General features: G+C 46.5%; 2 protein-coding genes across 3 annotated transcripts in view; one reads left to right on the top strand and one right to left on the bottom strand.

Annotated features, from left to right (window-relative positions):
• abca1b (ATP-binding cassette, sub-family A (ABC1), member 1B) overlaps positions 1–10,225 on the top strand; it is a 41,656-nt gene extending 31,431 nt beyond the window's left edge. The window contains exons 23-49 of one of the 2 annotated variants that reach the window (XM_085285684.1): positions 244–301; positions 399–649; positions 760–811; positions 889–1,011; positions 1,250–1,398; positions 1,489–1,613; positions 1,698–1,796; positions 1,939–2,128; positions 2,538–2,632; positions 2,891–2,923; positions 3,012–3,117; positions 3,441–3,515; positions 4,056–4,225; positions 4,338–4,515; positions 4,595–4,710; positions 4,841–4,985; positions 5,084–5,207; positions 5,316–5,445; positions 5,545–5,671; positions 6,227–6,289; positions 6,396–6,502; positions 7,275–7,416; positions 7,600–7,734; positions 8,226–8,329; positions 8,665–8,757; positions 8,923–9,166; positions 9,245–10,225. In XM_085285684.1, coding sequence (XP_085141810.1) covers positions 244–301; positions 399–649; positions 760–811; positions 889–1,011; positions 1,250–1,398; positions 1,489–1,613; positions 1,698–1,796; positions 1,939–2,128; positions 2,538–2,632; positions 2,891–2,923; positions 3,012–3,117; positions 3,441–3,515; positions 4,056–4,225; positions 4,338–4,515; positions 4,595–4,710; positions 4,841–4,985; positions 5,084–5,207; positions 5,316–5,445; positions 5,545–5,671; positions 6,227–6,289; positions 6,396–6,502; positions 7,275–7,416; positions 7,600–7,734; positions 8,226–8,329; positions 8,665–8,757; positions 8,923–9,166; positions 9,245–9,400 — 3,390 coding nt within the window. In that variant the 3' untranslated portion in view covers positions 9,401–10,225. Of the gene's footprint in view, positions 1–243; positions 320–398; positions 650–759; positions 812–888; positions 1,012–1,249; positions 1,399–1,488; positions 1,614–1,697; positions 1,797–1,938; positions 2,129–2,537; positions 2,633–2,890; positions 2,924–3,011; positions 3,118–3,440; positions 3,516–4,055; positions 4,226–4,337; positions 4,516–4,594; positions 4,711–4,840; positions 4,986–5,083; positions 5,208–5,315; positions 5,446–5,544; positions 5,672–6,226; positions 6,290–6,395; positions 6,503–7,274; positions 7,417–7,599; positions 7,735–8,225; positions 8,330–8,664; positions 8,758–8,922; positions 9,167–9,244 lie in introns of both variants that reach the window. The other variant, XM_085285676.1, reaches the window with a different exon arrangement.
• Positions 10,226–12,034: 1,809 nt separating this feature from the next.
• On the bottom strand, positions 12,035–14,784 carry nipsnap3a (nipsnap homolog 3A (C. elegans)). Its single transcript, XM_085285726.1, has 6 exons — positions 14,492–14,784; positions 13,067–13,274; positions 12,812–12,973; positions 12,578–12,727; positions 12,413–12,499; positions 12,035–12,329 (listed from the first exon to the last, which is right to left on the bottom strand). The coding sequence occupies exons 1-6, from the start codon at positions 14,555–14,557 to the stop codon at positions 12,253–12,255; spliced, it is 750 nt and encodes a 249-aa protein (XP_085141852.1). The 5' UTR covers positions 14,558–14,784; the 3' UTR covers positions 12,035–12,252.
• Positions 14,785–14,853: the final 69 nt, after the last annotated feature.

Genomic DNA, 14,853 nt, shown 5'->3' with positions numbered 1-14,853 from the left:
TTTACTAGTAATGCTTAGCTCTGCAGTTTTCAGTAGTATATAGGTCTTTCTTTACACTGTATTCCAGTACGATTGATTAATTTTCAGCAGTTTGTCTGTTAGTGAAAAGTATTTTTGGAGTATTTTACCTTTACCGTGTAGTTGTCTCCTTATAGTATTTTTCTTTAGCATTTGGAGTATTAATTAGCATTATTAATTCCTGTGCAGTAGCAATACCTTAAAGTAAAACCATTTGTGTTTTAGGAGGAGGAGTGCGGCTCAGTCAGCAGCAGCGACGCAGGACTCGGCAGCGAACATGAAAGTGAGGCCGCTACCATCGGTGAGCTCTCTGTTCCCACAGAGCGTTTGATTGGTTCGCTGTCCGGTGGATCTGATTTGTTTTGTGTCTCCGTCTTCAGAAAATGGCCCAGCAGCATCCACCTGCAATATCCTCTTTGTACCCCCGGACGTGTCGCTGGTTTCTGCCTTGATCCTGCGTCACGTCCCCGACGCCCGCCTGGTGGAGGACCTGGGACACGAGCTGACCTACGTCCTGCCGTACAGCGCTGCCAAAGACGGAGCCTTCGTGGAGCTCTTCAAAGACCTGGACACGAAGCTTTCCGACCTCGGCATTTCCAGCTACGGAGTGTCGGACACCACCCTGGAGGAGGTGGGACACATTTAAGTAAAACTGATTTGTGAAGCATTCTTCTCGGTGAATCACCGTGAAGCATGAAAACAAAAGTATGACATTAGTTTTAATGTTTTATGTCACTTTAGATTTTCCTGAAAGTGGCTGAAGACAACAGAGTCGACACCGAAGTGACCTCAGGTGAGGAAGGAGTGATGTCTGACTGTGACATATCAAAATAAGAGCCTGAAATCACATTTCCAAGTTTTTTTGTTTAGACGGGACACTTCCTGTTCAGAGGCGGAGGAGGACTCATGCTTTCGGTGGAGGAGACCCTCAGAGCTGCTTGAGACCGTTAACAGATGATGACAACGATGACTGCAATGATTCTGAAGACCAAGGTACAAAAAAAACACAGCAAAGCAAAATGTATTCACAGAGAGTTACAATGGGATAAAATACCAGGGGCGCAAAATTCAAGGGAAGAAATCAAAAGACTGGAATTTCAAAATAAAGCGCCAACTGTACAGAGTAACGAGTGCAAATATGAGAAGTTTCTCACTTTTGTTGTCTTGTAACATCCTGTCTGCGCACTCTCAACGTTTTCTTATTTGATCATGTGACCTCGTTTCCTCTCAGAGTGCAAAGAAACCGACTGGCTGAACTGTACTGACGGTAAAGGCTCATATCAGGTGACAGGCTGGACTCTGAGGAGGCAGCAGTTTATTGCTCTGATGTGGAAGCGGTTTCTGTATGCCCGGCGCTCCAGGAAGGGCTTCTTCGCTCAGGTATGCCGTCGCCAGCGATAAAAACCCGCTGCTGCTTTCTGATCAAACCGGCCTGCTGCGGCTCATCGGGGAAAAAAATCTGTGTTTCAGATCGTCCTTCCGGCCGTGTTTGTCTGCATCGCTCTGGTCTTCAGTCTCATCGTGCCGCCGTTTGGAGTTTATCCCAGTTTGGAGCTGCAGCCGTGGATGTACCAGGAACAAGCGACCTTCATCAGGTACACGACTGCCCTGAACTCTCACTGAGTTATCCAGAGGTATTTCCTGCGATCTGACTGTGGTTGTGTTTTTCGAACTCTCAGTGATGATGCTCCTGGAAATGCCAACATGCAGAAGCTTTTAGATGCGCTGCTGAACGCTCCGGGATTTGGGACTCGCTGCATGGACGGATACACGAACCCGTAAGAAACTTCGACACCCTGAGCATTACATTCACTTTACACTAGTCTTCATCAACGTGTGAGCGAATCAGCTTTTACTCACCTGAAACCTCACTACATTTTTTTTTCTACCCTCTGTCTCTTCCTCTCCTCCTCCCTGTAGAGAGGCACCCTGTACGATGGGCGATGAGGACTGGTACACTCCTGAAGTTCCTGAAAGCGTCCTGGAACTCTTTAGCTCCAGAAACTGGACCATGGACGATCCCTCTCCAGCCTGCATGTGCAGCTGCGATGGCAAGAAGAAGATGCTGCCAGACTGCCCGGCTGGAGCCGGAGGTCTGCCCCCACCTGAGGTCAGAGCACGGGGAGTGGTGGGCAGATACGAAAGGAGGACACACACATTCAACCTCTATGGGATGCTCGTTTTACACCCAGTCAACTTGCTAATTAACCTCATTAGCTGGCAGATGTTCCAACAATAGGTTTTTAGTGTAATCGTTTTTTTAGCTGTAATAACTTTATCAAAGCCACTTTGAGCTCTCTGAAGGGGAATTTCTGTAAGCTTAGAAAAACTTTGAAAAGAATCACCTGAACACACTTAATATTAAATTAGTTTTAACATAGTTTTTAAAAAAAAAAACGCTATTTTGTGCATTTGGCCCAACTTTAGTCTTAGATTTACCTGACCTAAGCCTGACCCACCTGTGTGCAGCACCCTGTGAAATTGTGGTTAAATAAAAAGGGACTCTTCCTGTCGTTCAGATGAAGCTGAGTGAAACGGACATCCTACAGAACCTCACTGGGAGAAACATCTCCGACTACCTGGTGAAGACTTACGCTCAGATCATTGGCAAGAGGTAAGACACACTCAGAGGACTCACCTGCTCTCACACACACACACACACACACCTACACACACACCTACACACACACACACACACACTCAGAGGACTCACCTGCTCACACACACACACACACACACACACACACACACACACACACACACACACACACCTACACACACACCTACACACACACACACACGCTCAGAGGACTCACCTGCTCACACACACCTGAACACAAGCCAGACTGAAAGTTTTTTTCTGTTTTCACAGCTTGAAGAACAAAGTCTGGGTGAATGAATTCAGGTCAGTGTCTGGTTTTATTTTGAAATCATAAACACCATCTGTTGGTCATTTGTAGGTGCTCAGCTGTTTTCTTTTGGTATTTTTACAGGTACGGAGGCTTCTCATTGGGTGCCAGGAGCACCCAAGTCCTCCCTCCGGCTAACGAGATCGACGACGCCATAGAGAGAGTCCGAAAGATCTTTGAGTTAGAGAAGGTCAGTCAGAGAGAAACATGTTTGACTCATTGCAGCTTTTATTGTCCAGACATTCCTCCAAGCTGTCGGGTTTATTACAAAGCAGACGTTTTACTAAAAACACACCGGCTTCAGGCTCGACTCACAGGCTGATGAACTCAAAAGACAATTACACCATCAGAATCTAAGTTGAGATGGTGGATATATTTTAGGTCAGAAATAATTTATCTTTAGTCTAATGAAGTTCATCAGAGGAAAGCCAGTCCACCTGTGTGATCCAGAACCAGCCCTTGGTTCTTTAAAGGGAAAGTAAGACTTTGAAATGTGACTGCTGTTTCCTGCAGGGAGCCGCTGCAGATCGATTCCTGGACACTCTGTCTGGCTTCATCAACGGTCTCGACACAAAGAACAACGTCAAGGTGAGAACACATGGTGGCGCCGGCCTCAGGAGTATGACTGCAATAATAACTGTAGTATTTTCAATGAAGGTCTGTTTGGTCTTTATACTATGAATTAGCGTTCCAGCATTTCGTGCTTTATATCAACAGGAGATATTAAGACAGTTTTTTCAGGGTTGGGAAACACTTAAGTTAAAATCGTTTTATAGTTACATTTTTTCCAATTATTGAAATCTAATAATACGAGTGGACTTTTGTGGACTCAACATGAACGTGCGGCAGGTACATTGTGTGGTTTACAGACAACTTGATGTCATTTTTCTTTGTTGTTTTGTTTGTAATGTAATATGTTTTGATTTTATTACTAATTACATGTTAGAAACAAAACCATCAGTCCTTCAATCAAATATTTGACTCACTTCACCCACTGACAGCTGAAAGAGTCAGTTTAGTCAAACCTGCGGATTAAAACTGGTCATTCACGGCTCTGTTGGGAGGAGGGGACGCCAGCTAACATGAAGAGGCTGTTCACTGGTTTGTCCTTGAATCCTCTCTCCTCAGATCTGGTTTAACAACAAAGGCTGGCACAGCATCGGTGCCTTCATCAACGTGATGAACAACGCCATCCTCAGGGCAAACCTCCCTCAGGGGAGAGACGCCAGCAAGTACGGCATCAGCGCCGTCAACCACCCGCTGAACTTGACCAAGGAGCAGCTGTCCCAGGTCGCTCTGTGAGTGCACACCTGAACGACACACCTGTCGGCAGTCTTTGTTTGCACCTCAGTCCTCTTAACCCCCCCTCTTTGTCTCTCCCCACCACCTCCTTCTGCTCTTCATCTCCAGGGTGACGACCTCCGTGGACGTCCTTGTGTCCATCTGCGTCATCTTCGCCATGTCCTTCGTGCCTGCGAGCTTCGTGGTCTTCCTCATCCAGGAGCGGGTCAGCAAAGCCAAACACATGCATTTCATCAGTGGCGTCCATCCGCTGCTCTACTGGACCGCCAACTTCATATGGGACATGGTGAGACCCGAAACAAGTGCCCCTGTGTCCTGTGTGTTTGTGCGCTTGGGTGTTTGCTGATGCCTGCTTGTCTCTGCAGTGCAACTACATCGTCCCGGCAACGCTCGTCATCCTCATCTTCATCTGCTTCCAACAAAAAGCCTACGTATCATCCACAAATCTGCCGACCCTCGCCCTGCTGCTGCTGCTCTACGGGTCAGATACTGCAAAATACTGCAAAGTACTGCAGTGTACTGCATGCTGCCACTGTATCATACTACATCAGAGAGTGACACCGAGCCAGTTTGTGCTCTAACAGAAACCTTTGTTTTCCTTTTTCTCCCAGCTGGTCAATCACGCCGCTCATGTACCCGGCTTCCTTCTTCTTCAAGATCCCCAGCACGGCATACGTCGTCCTCACCAGCGTCAACATCCTCATCGGCATCAACGGCAGCATCTCCACCTTCGTCATGGAGCTGTTCGGAAACAACGTGAGTCCTCACGGACGCCGACGCTAGATTTTAAAACGATTCACAGATCGAATGAAAATAAACCCGAGAGCAGCGGTTTGACTTTCCATTCTTTTCAGGAAATCGGAGGAATCAACGACATCCTGAAGAACGTCCTCCTCATCTTCCCTCATTTCTGTCTCGGTCGAGGTCTCATCGACATGGTGAAGAACCAGGCGATGGCCGACGCCCTCGAGAGATTCGGTAGCTTTCCAGTTTCTGATCGCAGCATTTATTTATTTGTTGTCTGTAGTCAGTCAGCGTGATGTGAGGCTGTTGAATGGCTCTGTGAACGCTGTGGTCGTGTTCCAGGTGAGAACAGGTTCCGCTCTCCTCTGGAGTGGGACATGGTGGGAAAGAACCTGCTCGCCATGGCTGTGGAGGGAGTTGTCTTCTTTTTCATCACCGTCCTCATTCAGTACAGGTTTTGCATCAAACCCAAGTGAGTCAGCACACCTGGATCGCTTCATTTCGTCTTATGTAGACCAGTTTGCAGGAAAGCCGGTATGAGCACCGTGTTTGTGCGTCTATGTGTGTGCAGGCCGGTCAGTAAGCTCACCAAACTGGCACCTCTGGGTGAGGAGGATGAGGACGTGGCCCGAGAGAGACAGAGGATCGTCCACGGCCTCGGACAAGGAGACATCGTGGAACTTCGGCAGCTGACGAAGGTGCAGATTTTTATCCAACTTGTTTTTTCCACCTGAACCAAACACACAGTCAGAGGCTGAATGACGCTGATAAACTATATTAATGAAACAAAGCAAGTACTTCTTAAGAGCTGTTACCCAACGCAAGGAAATTTTAACACAGCTTTTCCAAACATCTGGTTTTATTTCAGATGCTTACGTTATTTTACTTTCCACACAGAAACAGAATTTTTTCACCAAAACCAGAAACTACCAGGGTCAAGATGATTAGCCCCCATCCTAACAGTCAGTTTTGTTTAATTTTTGCAGTCGTTTCTTGTAGTTTTTAACAAGTCTCGCGTACGTCTCCTGAGCAATCCCAGCCCATTCTTCTTTTGGGAACTTCTCAGGCTCCTCCTCAAATCTGGAGGAGCCTGAGAAAGAAAACCTAATGAGTCACTCTCTCTTTCTCCCAGATTATAACAAATCTGTTGTTGTGTATGTGTATTTTTATGATGCTTGTTAATCTTTATTGGAGATTGGAAGTAGTTTAATCCAAAGTAAATGATTCGTGACCGAGTGAACTGTGTCCTGCAGGTGTTTAAGAGGAAGGAGAAGCCGGCGGTGGATCGACTGTGTGTCGGGATTCCTCCCGGAGAGGTGAGCTCGATCTGCAGTCTCATGTTTCAGTTCAGCCTCTAAAACCAAACCATCACCTTCATAAAAATTAACCTGTGAATGGTGATTTTAAAATGTGCGTCCTCAGTGTTTCGGCCTCCTCGGTGTGAACGGAGCCGGAAAGACGACCACCTTCAAGATGCTGACGGGAGACACCATAGTGACCAGAGGAGAGGCTTTCCTGGCTGGGAAGAGGTGAGGTCAAAGGTCTAAGCAGCTCAGAGCTTATTGGAGCTGAAACTTTCTGGGTTGTTGTTGTTGTGTGTTGGAGTCGGGGATTGACCTGGTTTCCTGCAGATTTATTCTGAGGATTTAGTTCACTGAGAACTCATTTCACTTCACGTGGTTGGGCCTTAAAATTGGAGGCCATAAGTCGTAATTAAATAATTTAACCTCATTTTAAAAGAGAAGGTAGGACGATGTGTGACACGTAAAAAAGTTTCAAAAAAAGTTTCAAACAAGTGAAAGATCTCTGGATCGATCCTGAAATCTCTTTGGGGTTGTATCAGGAAGAACATCTAAGGTAAAAATCATGGATTTAAAATCTGTGGAGCCAGCCGCCATGTTATTCCAAATCATGAACACTGATTAATTAACTAAAGACATGAGCGTCTTCATCTCTGAGGGCTTTGTCTTCTCGTGATTTCTTCTGACTGTGCAAACAGAACCTGAGCTGAAGCTTTAACAGCCGAGCAGCTCATTACTCGCTGCTCGGATCCTCGTTCAGCAGCTCAAACAAAGTTGCTAAAACAAAGCCAGGAAGTTGCTCCATTATTTTATAATTGTCAGCAATTCACGTGCAGAGCTGCGCAATGTTCCCTGCAGGGCCTTCGCCCTCACACACCGTCCTCCATCCACCAAAAAGTCACACTAGGCACAGGTGCAGTGGTGGGACAGCAAGAGGATTAATCTAAATTTAAATTAAAGTATTTTTCTGCTCTTCATGCTAATATCTGTGTGTTTGCAGCATCCTGCGGGAGATTGACGAGGTGCATCAAAACATGGGTTACTGCCCTCAGTTTGACGCCATCAACGAGCTGCTGACAGGAAGAGAGCACCTGGAGCTGTACGCCATCCTAAGAGGGGTGCCTGAGAAGGAAGTGTGTGACGTGAGTGTAAACACACTGCCAACAGACTGCAAACACTCAAAAGCACAAAGCAAACATGCACTGCCAACACACATTGTAAATATGCAGTTTTAAATAATAAGACACCCTGAGCAACACACTGCTGTGCATCTGCTACCCATGATAATGCTCATCGTGATGATTCTGCTGCTGTTTGATTGACAGGTAGCAGAGTGGGGTATCAGGAAGCTGAGTCTGGTCAAGTATGCAGATAAAGCAGCTGGAAGCTACAGCGGAGGAAACATGAGGAAGCTGTCCACATCCATGGCTCTGATCGGAGCGCCCCCTGTAGTGTTTCTGGTAAGATGCACCTCACTGCCTAACTTTAGTTAAAGGTAAAACTAGATTGAAGTAAGATTCAGTAAGATCACCACGAGGGGCATCGAAGCAGAGCCACAGATTCACCGCAGGGGTCAAGACTGCAGGTTTTTCCTTTAATTTGTCACTCGTCTTGTAACTGAAGAAACGCGCTGTTGCACAACAGCAGCAGAACCAAGGCAGCCAATCACAGTGCAGATGCTTAACAGTAGGATTTGTGTGTGGGGGGGTGAGGTGGAGTTGGAAGGGTGGAGGTTGTGTAATGGGAAAAGGATTTAAAGGAGCTGCTGAGGAAAACAGGAGTAGGAGACGGGAAGGTCTGAAGCACAGAACAACGAGAGCCGGTGCTTTGTCAGGTGCAGGTAGAGGAGGTGTGGCTACAATGACACTCCTCCCCCTCCTCCTCACCTTTACCTTCTGCTTCCTGCTGCATCTGTGGGCCAACCTCAACCTGGCTATCCTACTCGTTACAGGACGAGCCGACCACGGGTATGGACCCCAAGGCCCGCCGAGCCCTCTGGAACTGCATCCACAGCGTCATCAAGGAGGGCCGCTCCGTCGTCCTCACCTCGCACAGGTAAACACGAGGACAGGCGGATGGTTTCATGGTTAATGCGTCCTCATAGTGGGTCTGCCAGTCGCTCAGTTTAGTTGGTAGAGATTTTGAAAGGTTGAGACATGTTTTTACCATATCTGTAGAACATTTTTGGCACTTTTATATTTCCAGTTCAGATTTATCTTTATTGATTCCAAAATTGCTCACTGTCATCAGTGACTAACCCTTTGGCTGGTGATAAAAACAGTAATAGATATCTACAAGCACAGCCAAACATTTAAATGTTAAACAGTCATCGTGACACCAGCTGGCGTCCCCTCTGCGTGTGCTTACTAAAGCGGCTGTGTGTGTTTCAGCATGGAGGAATGTGAGGCTCTGTGCACGAGGATGGCGATCATGGTGAACGGCCGGTTCAGATGTCTCGGCAGCGTCCAGCACCTGAAGAACAGGTAGCGCTCACTGACACACGACAGCAGCTACATTTAAACACATTCATCCTCCAAATCCAGCTTTTTAAATTGATCGGTCAGAGAAGTTTGTGCTCAGAGAGCCTCTAATGTGAGTTTATTTTAAATGAGTATCTTCAGTGTTGAACTCCCGGTTTTGTGCCTCAGGTTTGGCGATGGGTACACCATCATCCTGCGGGTGGCGGGGCCGAACCCCGACCTGCTGCCCGTCATGAAGTTCATTGAAAGCGAGCTGAGCGGCAGCACGCTGAAGGAGAAGCACCGGAACATGCTGCAGTACCAGCTGCCGTCCTCGCTCACCTCGCTCGCTCACATCTTCTCCATCCTGGCCAAAAATAAAGAGACGCTGAGGATCGAGGACTACTCCGTCACTCAGACCACGCTGGACCAGGTAGAGACTCGCACGCACCTAAGAAGGTACTAAGGGGGTGTGGCCTGCAGAGGCTCTGACTGATGTTTGTACTTTCAGGTGTTTGTAAACTTCGCGAAGGATCAGAGCGACGACTATCACTCCAAAGACAACTCTGTGAGGCGGAAGGACGTCGTCGTCATCGACCTCCCGGTACTGAGCTCGACCAGCGGAGCCTCGCATGATGGTGGCAGGCTGTCGGAGAGCGTCATGTGACCGCACTGTGAGGCTGAAGCTTCAGCCTGGACTTGACCCGCAGCAGAGAAGACACCTACCTCTTCTCTGATGTCACACTGATTTTAAAAAAAAATGGTGGTGGGCGGAGTCACCTGCTGCCTTATGCCAGTCAATGCAAATGATTTCCTCTGGAGGCGGGGAGCGCTTTGCCGACAACGCCGACTTAAACACTTGAACGAGTGCCTTCAGACCTCCCGCGGCTCCGAGACTCTTCTTCTCTTCCTGATTGAATGCGAAGAACGCGAGCGACTGTTTTTGGTGACAAACGATGAAGAATCCGAGGGCTGTTTGAAAAAATAAAATCACACGTTTAAAAAAACAAACAAAACAAAAAAAATTTGATTCCGTTTCTACTGTCAGACTTTATTTATATGTGTAGTGAAAAGAGACATGTGTAATTTGTTGTTTTATTTTGACAGAGTCATTAACTGTTTCCTGTAGTGTTTAACTGCCAATCAAAGCACCTGATACAGAGGAGACATGTACTGATTTTTATAGTTTTGTTTTTTAAAGAAAGGATACTAAGAAAAGCCGATTTGTGAGTTTGGGTGTGAAACAGTGAAATACCTCATCAGCTTCTGAAGCACACTACAGTATTGATGAGCGGCCTTGCTGATCGATCGGCGCTCTGATTGGTCGGCGAGCTGCTAAAGGTGACTCTCTGTGACTGCAGCACTTGAAGTGTTCAAACACCATCAGTTTGTCTTTGCACTGAAATCAAACTTGATCACGTTTATTGACCGTGCGGCTGATGGATGAAGAGCTGTTACGACCCGAACAACCAGGATTAAACTGAAACAAATCTCCTGCCTCCACCCGGCTCTTTACTTCGCTCTGACACACACACACACCCACACACACACACTCCTCTCTTAGGTTTTTTAAATCACTAACAGTAAAAAATGAATTCAGGTTTGGAAAAGTTCAGTTTAAAAAGCAGAATCAGTTTTTCTGCCACTGAATCTCACCCAGCAATCCTGAACACCACCTCTGTGAGGTATTTTGACCATATCCCTACAGGTAGGAGGCTTCTGAACACCTCCCTATCCCCACAGATGACTGGGAGGTGGTGTGTGGGGAGAGGGCAGTAAGGACGTCTCTGCTTAGACTGCTGGCCCCACTGATCTGAACCCGGATAACTGGCAGGAAGATGGATGGATGGATCCTGATGAATCTCCTCAGACCTCTCATATACACTCATGACTAAAAAAATGTTTGTGGAAACAAAATTTGTGCCACTATGTTCTTTATTATTATTATTTTTTACATGTTTCTATGATGTAGTGAAGAACAATCGTGAGCATTTCATGTTTCAAAGGCTTTTATTAGCAAATAAATCAAATTTCAAGCAAAGACTTCTTCTGCTGCAGTTCTCTGTGACGTGCTGGCTATCCGTGCTGATCAGTTTGCGGGTTTCTGCTTGTCCACCTACTTTTTAAGGAAGAACCAAGTAATGTTACTGGTCATAATCCATGTGGCCAAAGGTTAAAGGCCCTGAGGTGGACATGCATAAAAATAAAGTCTAAACTGTAAAGACAGAATTCAGATTTACACACAGTTTGAAGTTTTTGTGTGAAAGAAAAGAAAACATGTTAAAACCAAGAAATCTTCAAATTCTAGAAATCTTAAGTTTTCTTCTTTATTTTGAATGAGATGCTTTCCCACAGGGTTAAATAAGCTTTTAGGGTCATTTCATCAGAATCAGCTGATTTTACCTGAATACTAGTAAAACTGCTATTACAGGAGAGCATCCATAGCTCACATCGCACCCCGAAGGCTAAAGGCTGCATTAAAACTTTGATGTTTGTATTACCACACGATGCCACCAACCTGTTATGGCGTCTCTGTGTCTTTTCATATAATATATTACTCCATGTTTTGTTTTTTTCAAGGTCAGCTTTGACCTGGGATCCCAACAATGAAGATCAAATGCTTAGTCAACCCAATGGCCTTTGTGGGAAGTAGAAAGTTTCTACTGATTTTCACAGTTGCTGTGACCTTGACCTGCGACCATCACACAAAATTTGAAAATGAAACCTTAAAACTGTGGACGCCTGACTGCTAACAAACAAACAAACAGACCGATTACATGCTCTCTCCCTTTGGTGGAAGAACAGGGACTGGATGTTGATCCTGGTGTTAAAAATAGGTGAAAATGGGAATTTTCACATGTTCCAACTTGTTTTGAGCAGCCACCCATCACACGTGGAGACACAATGCCTTAAAAAGTGCATTTTGGATAAAATTTAAGTTTTCTCAGAAAACAACACGATCAAAATTACATTAAAAAGCTCCAGATTTTAACCCAGCTCTACTTGCTTCTCAGTTTTCAGCCTTTTTATATGTTGTCTTTGTACCAGATATTATCATATATAAAGCTACTTTGGGCTGCTCCTTTATTCACAGCAGGTAGCTCCACACATGCCTGATGCAACCACTCTCTGAGCCAAATGAGGGACCTTTCACCTGTTAGGTGAATGTGTAAACTGCTCCAGATGTTATCGGATAACAGGCGTGAAATGACGTGTAAATCATCTCCTTTATTTAAATATTTTTTAGTCCCAGCTTTGTGGAAAATAATTCCATCCATGAGCGGAAAAACAGTCCACAGAGTCTGAGAGGCACGTGACAGTTTATTTTCACACTTTGAAACTTTAAAGCAGCCAGTCAGTTAACCTAAAGCAAAGATAAGCCCCGCCCACCTTTTAGCTGTCGCCAACACTTGCTGCTGAGCACGTCTGCGTCTACAGAGGCCCAAGTAGGTCAAACTAAAGATCAGGTTTGCATGCTAAACTTTGTTCTGGGTGAGAGGCGGGCATCAGGACAGGAAGTTACTTCAGAGGCGAGAAAGGACACGGCAACATGAGCTGGTTCCTCTGAGAGTCCAGATTGACGATGTTGTTTCTCACTGAAAGACACAGATTATCGATTATTGATTAATGTATGAGGGATTTTTGTCAGTGTGCGATGTCATGATGGGCGGAGTCTCACCTGCAGCCACCACTCTGGCATCATGGTGAGCTGTGTGTCGGATTTCAGCTCTATGGTCGGGGCTCTTGAACCACCAGAGGGCGTGAACTGACGAGATGCACACAGTGACATTGTCAACCACTCACAGTCCCATGATCACTCACAGTGACATCGTCACCTCAATACCTCTATTTTGCAGTCCAAACTCGCAGTGGAAAGCTCCTATCAGCTTGCCGTACCCAGGTGCATCATGGGCATTGATAGCGGCCTGGAAGGCCTTTCCCCAAACTGCTGGTCCACCAGGACGCATCTGGAAAGAAACCAGCTCGTACACACCTGAAACAAACAAACAAAACAGGTGAGTGTTGACCAGCTGGGGATGATGTCACTGACACGTGAAACACAGAGGGCGGGGCTTACCACCCTCTTGCAGCGGACTTTGCAGGCGGCTCCAAGGAACCATATAGGTGACTTCGTTGTCCTGTGACGTCAGCATTGGTAAGGCCTTGGAGAGGTACTCTGACACCCAGGCGGGATCCTGAGCGAGCGTCGCCCGGACCTCTGCCCGCTGGGCGTAACTGTCTGAGGAGTGGGTAGGGACCCGTTACCTTTTAAAAGCCCCATGAAGAAGAAACACCTTCATATTGTGTGAGAGAAGAAGAAACAGGTCCTCACCATACTTCCATATGTGGAAGGCCTTGTTCAGGCCACCGTACTCAACGCTCCAGTAGCCGACCAGCTCGGAGTGGGCAGTGCGCAGGTGGATCTTCTCATTGGTCAGCTTGAGGAAGGCGGCATTCTGATCCGGGAGGATGCAGTAGGTGCGGAACTCATAGAAGGTTCTGTGTTTCTGCTGGGGACCGGTGCCGAAGTGCGCACGTGGCTGCAGAGAGGAGGGAGGAGTGCAGAGGTCTCACTCTGACAGAAAAGAAGGAGCATGGAGTTCATCGATACTCAAAACACATTCTGGTTTCTGTTGTCCTAAAATCAGCGTTTGTATGATACAGCAACAAGAACACGCAAGCCAATCAGCAAACAAAGAAACACATTTGGATCAAAAGGTCTGAATCATGGGCCAATGCTGCTGGGGCACAAGTCAGGGACCGATCGCCATTGGCTGGGTCACCTGAACGAGGACATCTGATGTCACAGGACTGAAACACCGGATGACTTCAGGAAACATCACTGATGATGTGACTGCTGAAAGAAGTGTACAGAAGTGTGTACAGGGCTATACTCCCTCATAAACTGACAGGATGAAGATTAACAGTGTGAATGGGTAATTTTATAATAAATAAGCAAATGAGTGTGTACCATCAGACTGTCCTTTATCTAAATAAAATTGGGGTTGAGGGTCATGAAATTATTTCTGTTTACCTAATATCACTAACTCCTCTGTGAGATGCAGTTTTTCAGCATAACGAACCATCTAAGGCTGGAACCAGAACCACAACCAGAACTGCTAAAGCATGTTTAAGGTAGCAGGAAGTCATTTGTTTGTTTGTTTGTTTTGTTTTTAATTTGTCAGAGATGTTTCTTATTTAACCACTCCCCTTCTCCCATGCCTTTTTGGGTCCCACATTAAAAAACTCAAAACAATCTGTTTATAAGTCTGTATTGGGGGCATGTGAGCCCTTTAATCTGTGTTAGAGATATGACCAGTGTTAGAGGAACATCCAGAACCCAGCATGGGAGGACAGACCCTGATAAAAATCAACACAAAACTGTCGTCATGGAAACGGTTTTAGTTGTATCCTGCTGCCACCTGCTGGGCTCCTTAAAACACTGCAGCTGAGGGATACGTGACCGTGGACCACAGAGCAGGCTCTGTTTGTGTCTCCGTGTGTACTCGTGTGCGTATTCACGTGAACCCACTGCTTTTCTGCTGCTGGTTAATTTTAAACTTGTGATCTTTGACCCAGATCAAAGCTCAGCAGGTCACACACGGAGCTCACAAACATGAAGTCTAGAGCAGGAATGTGCGTGTGCACAGGTTAAAGTTTACATGTTCCAGCTCGGACGTGCGTGCACTGTCAGGGTCAAGGTGCAGATTCGGTGCACTGACCTGCTGGGCTGGTTCTGGGCTGCAGCTGGACTCACCTGAGCAGCAGCAGCGGGTCTGAGGAGTAGCGCGGCGGACCTCAGAGAGCAGCTCAGCTTCAACATGTTGAGAAAGTGTCCGAAACGAGTGGAACTGCAGAAAGAAAGTCAGGCAGGACGTGTGCAGATCCTCTATGAGCGTGAGGTCTCACTCCTTAGTACTTCCTTCCGCTCCCTCTCAATGAGATGATTCCTATCAGGGTTTTTTTATTTTATTTTTTTAATTCTACTGGTCAGTCCCTTGACACTGGCACTGACTCTGCCTGATGTCTCTTCTTTCTTACCTGCCCCCTTACTATCCCTGTGTCTGATTGGACTGATGCACCCAGTCCCTGCTCCAATCCAGCTGCACCACCACCTAC

The sequence above is a fragment of the Mchenga conophoros genome, linkage group LG2 (genome assembly GCF_057382185.1).
Source record: "Mchenga conophoros isolate Kocher_MC1m ecotype Shallow Benthic linkage group LG2, M_conophoros_male_GT1.1, whole genome shotgun sequence".
NCBI lineage: Eukaryota > Metazoa > Chordata > Actinopteri > Cichliformes > Cichlidae > Mchenga > Mchenga conophoros.
Note: the sequence above shows the minus strand (reverse complement) of the source record. Positions and strands in the feature narration are given on the sequence as shown.

Excerpts from the sequence above, each read along its gene's own strand:
- nipsnap3a (XM_085285726.1), bottom strand. The coding sequence starts at position 14,557 with ATGTTGAAGCTGAGCTGCTCTCTGAGGTCCGCCGCGCTACTCCTCAGA. Across the intron at positions 12,500-12,577 it reads GTTTGGACTGCAAAATAGAG|TTCACGCCCTCTGGTGGTTC; the intron begins GTATTGAGGTGA and ends GCATCTCGTCAG. Across the intron at positions 12,330-12,412 it reads TGCCAGAGTGGTGGCTGCAG|TGAGAAACAACATCGTCAAT; the intron begins GTGAGACTCCGC and ends TGTGTCTTTCAG.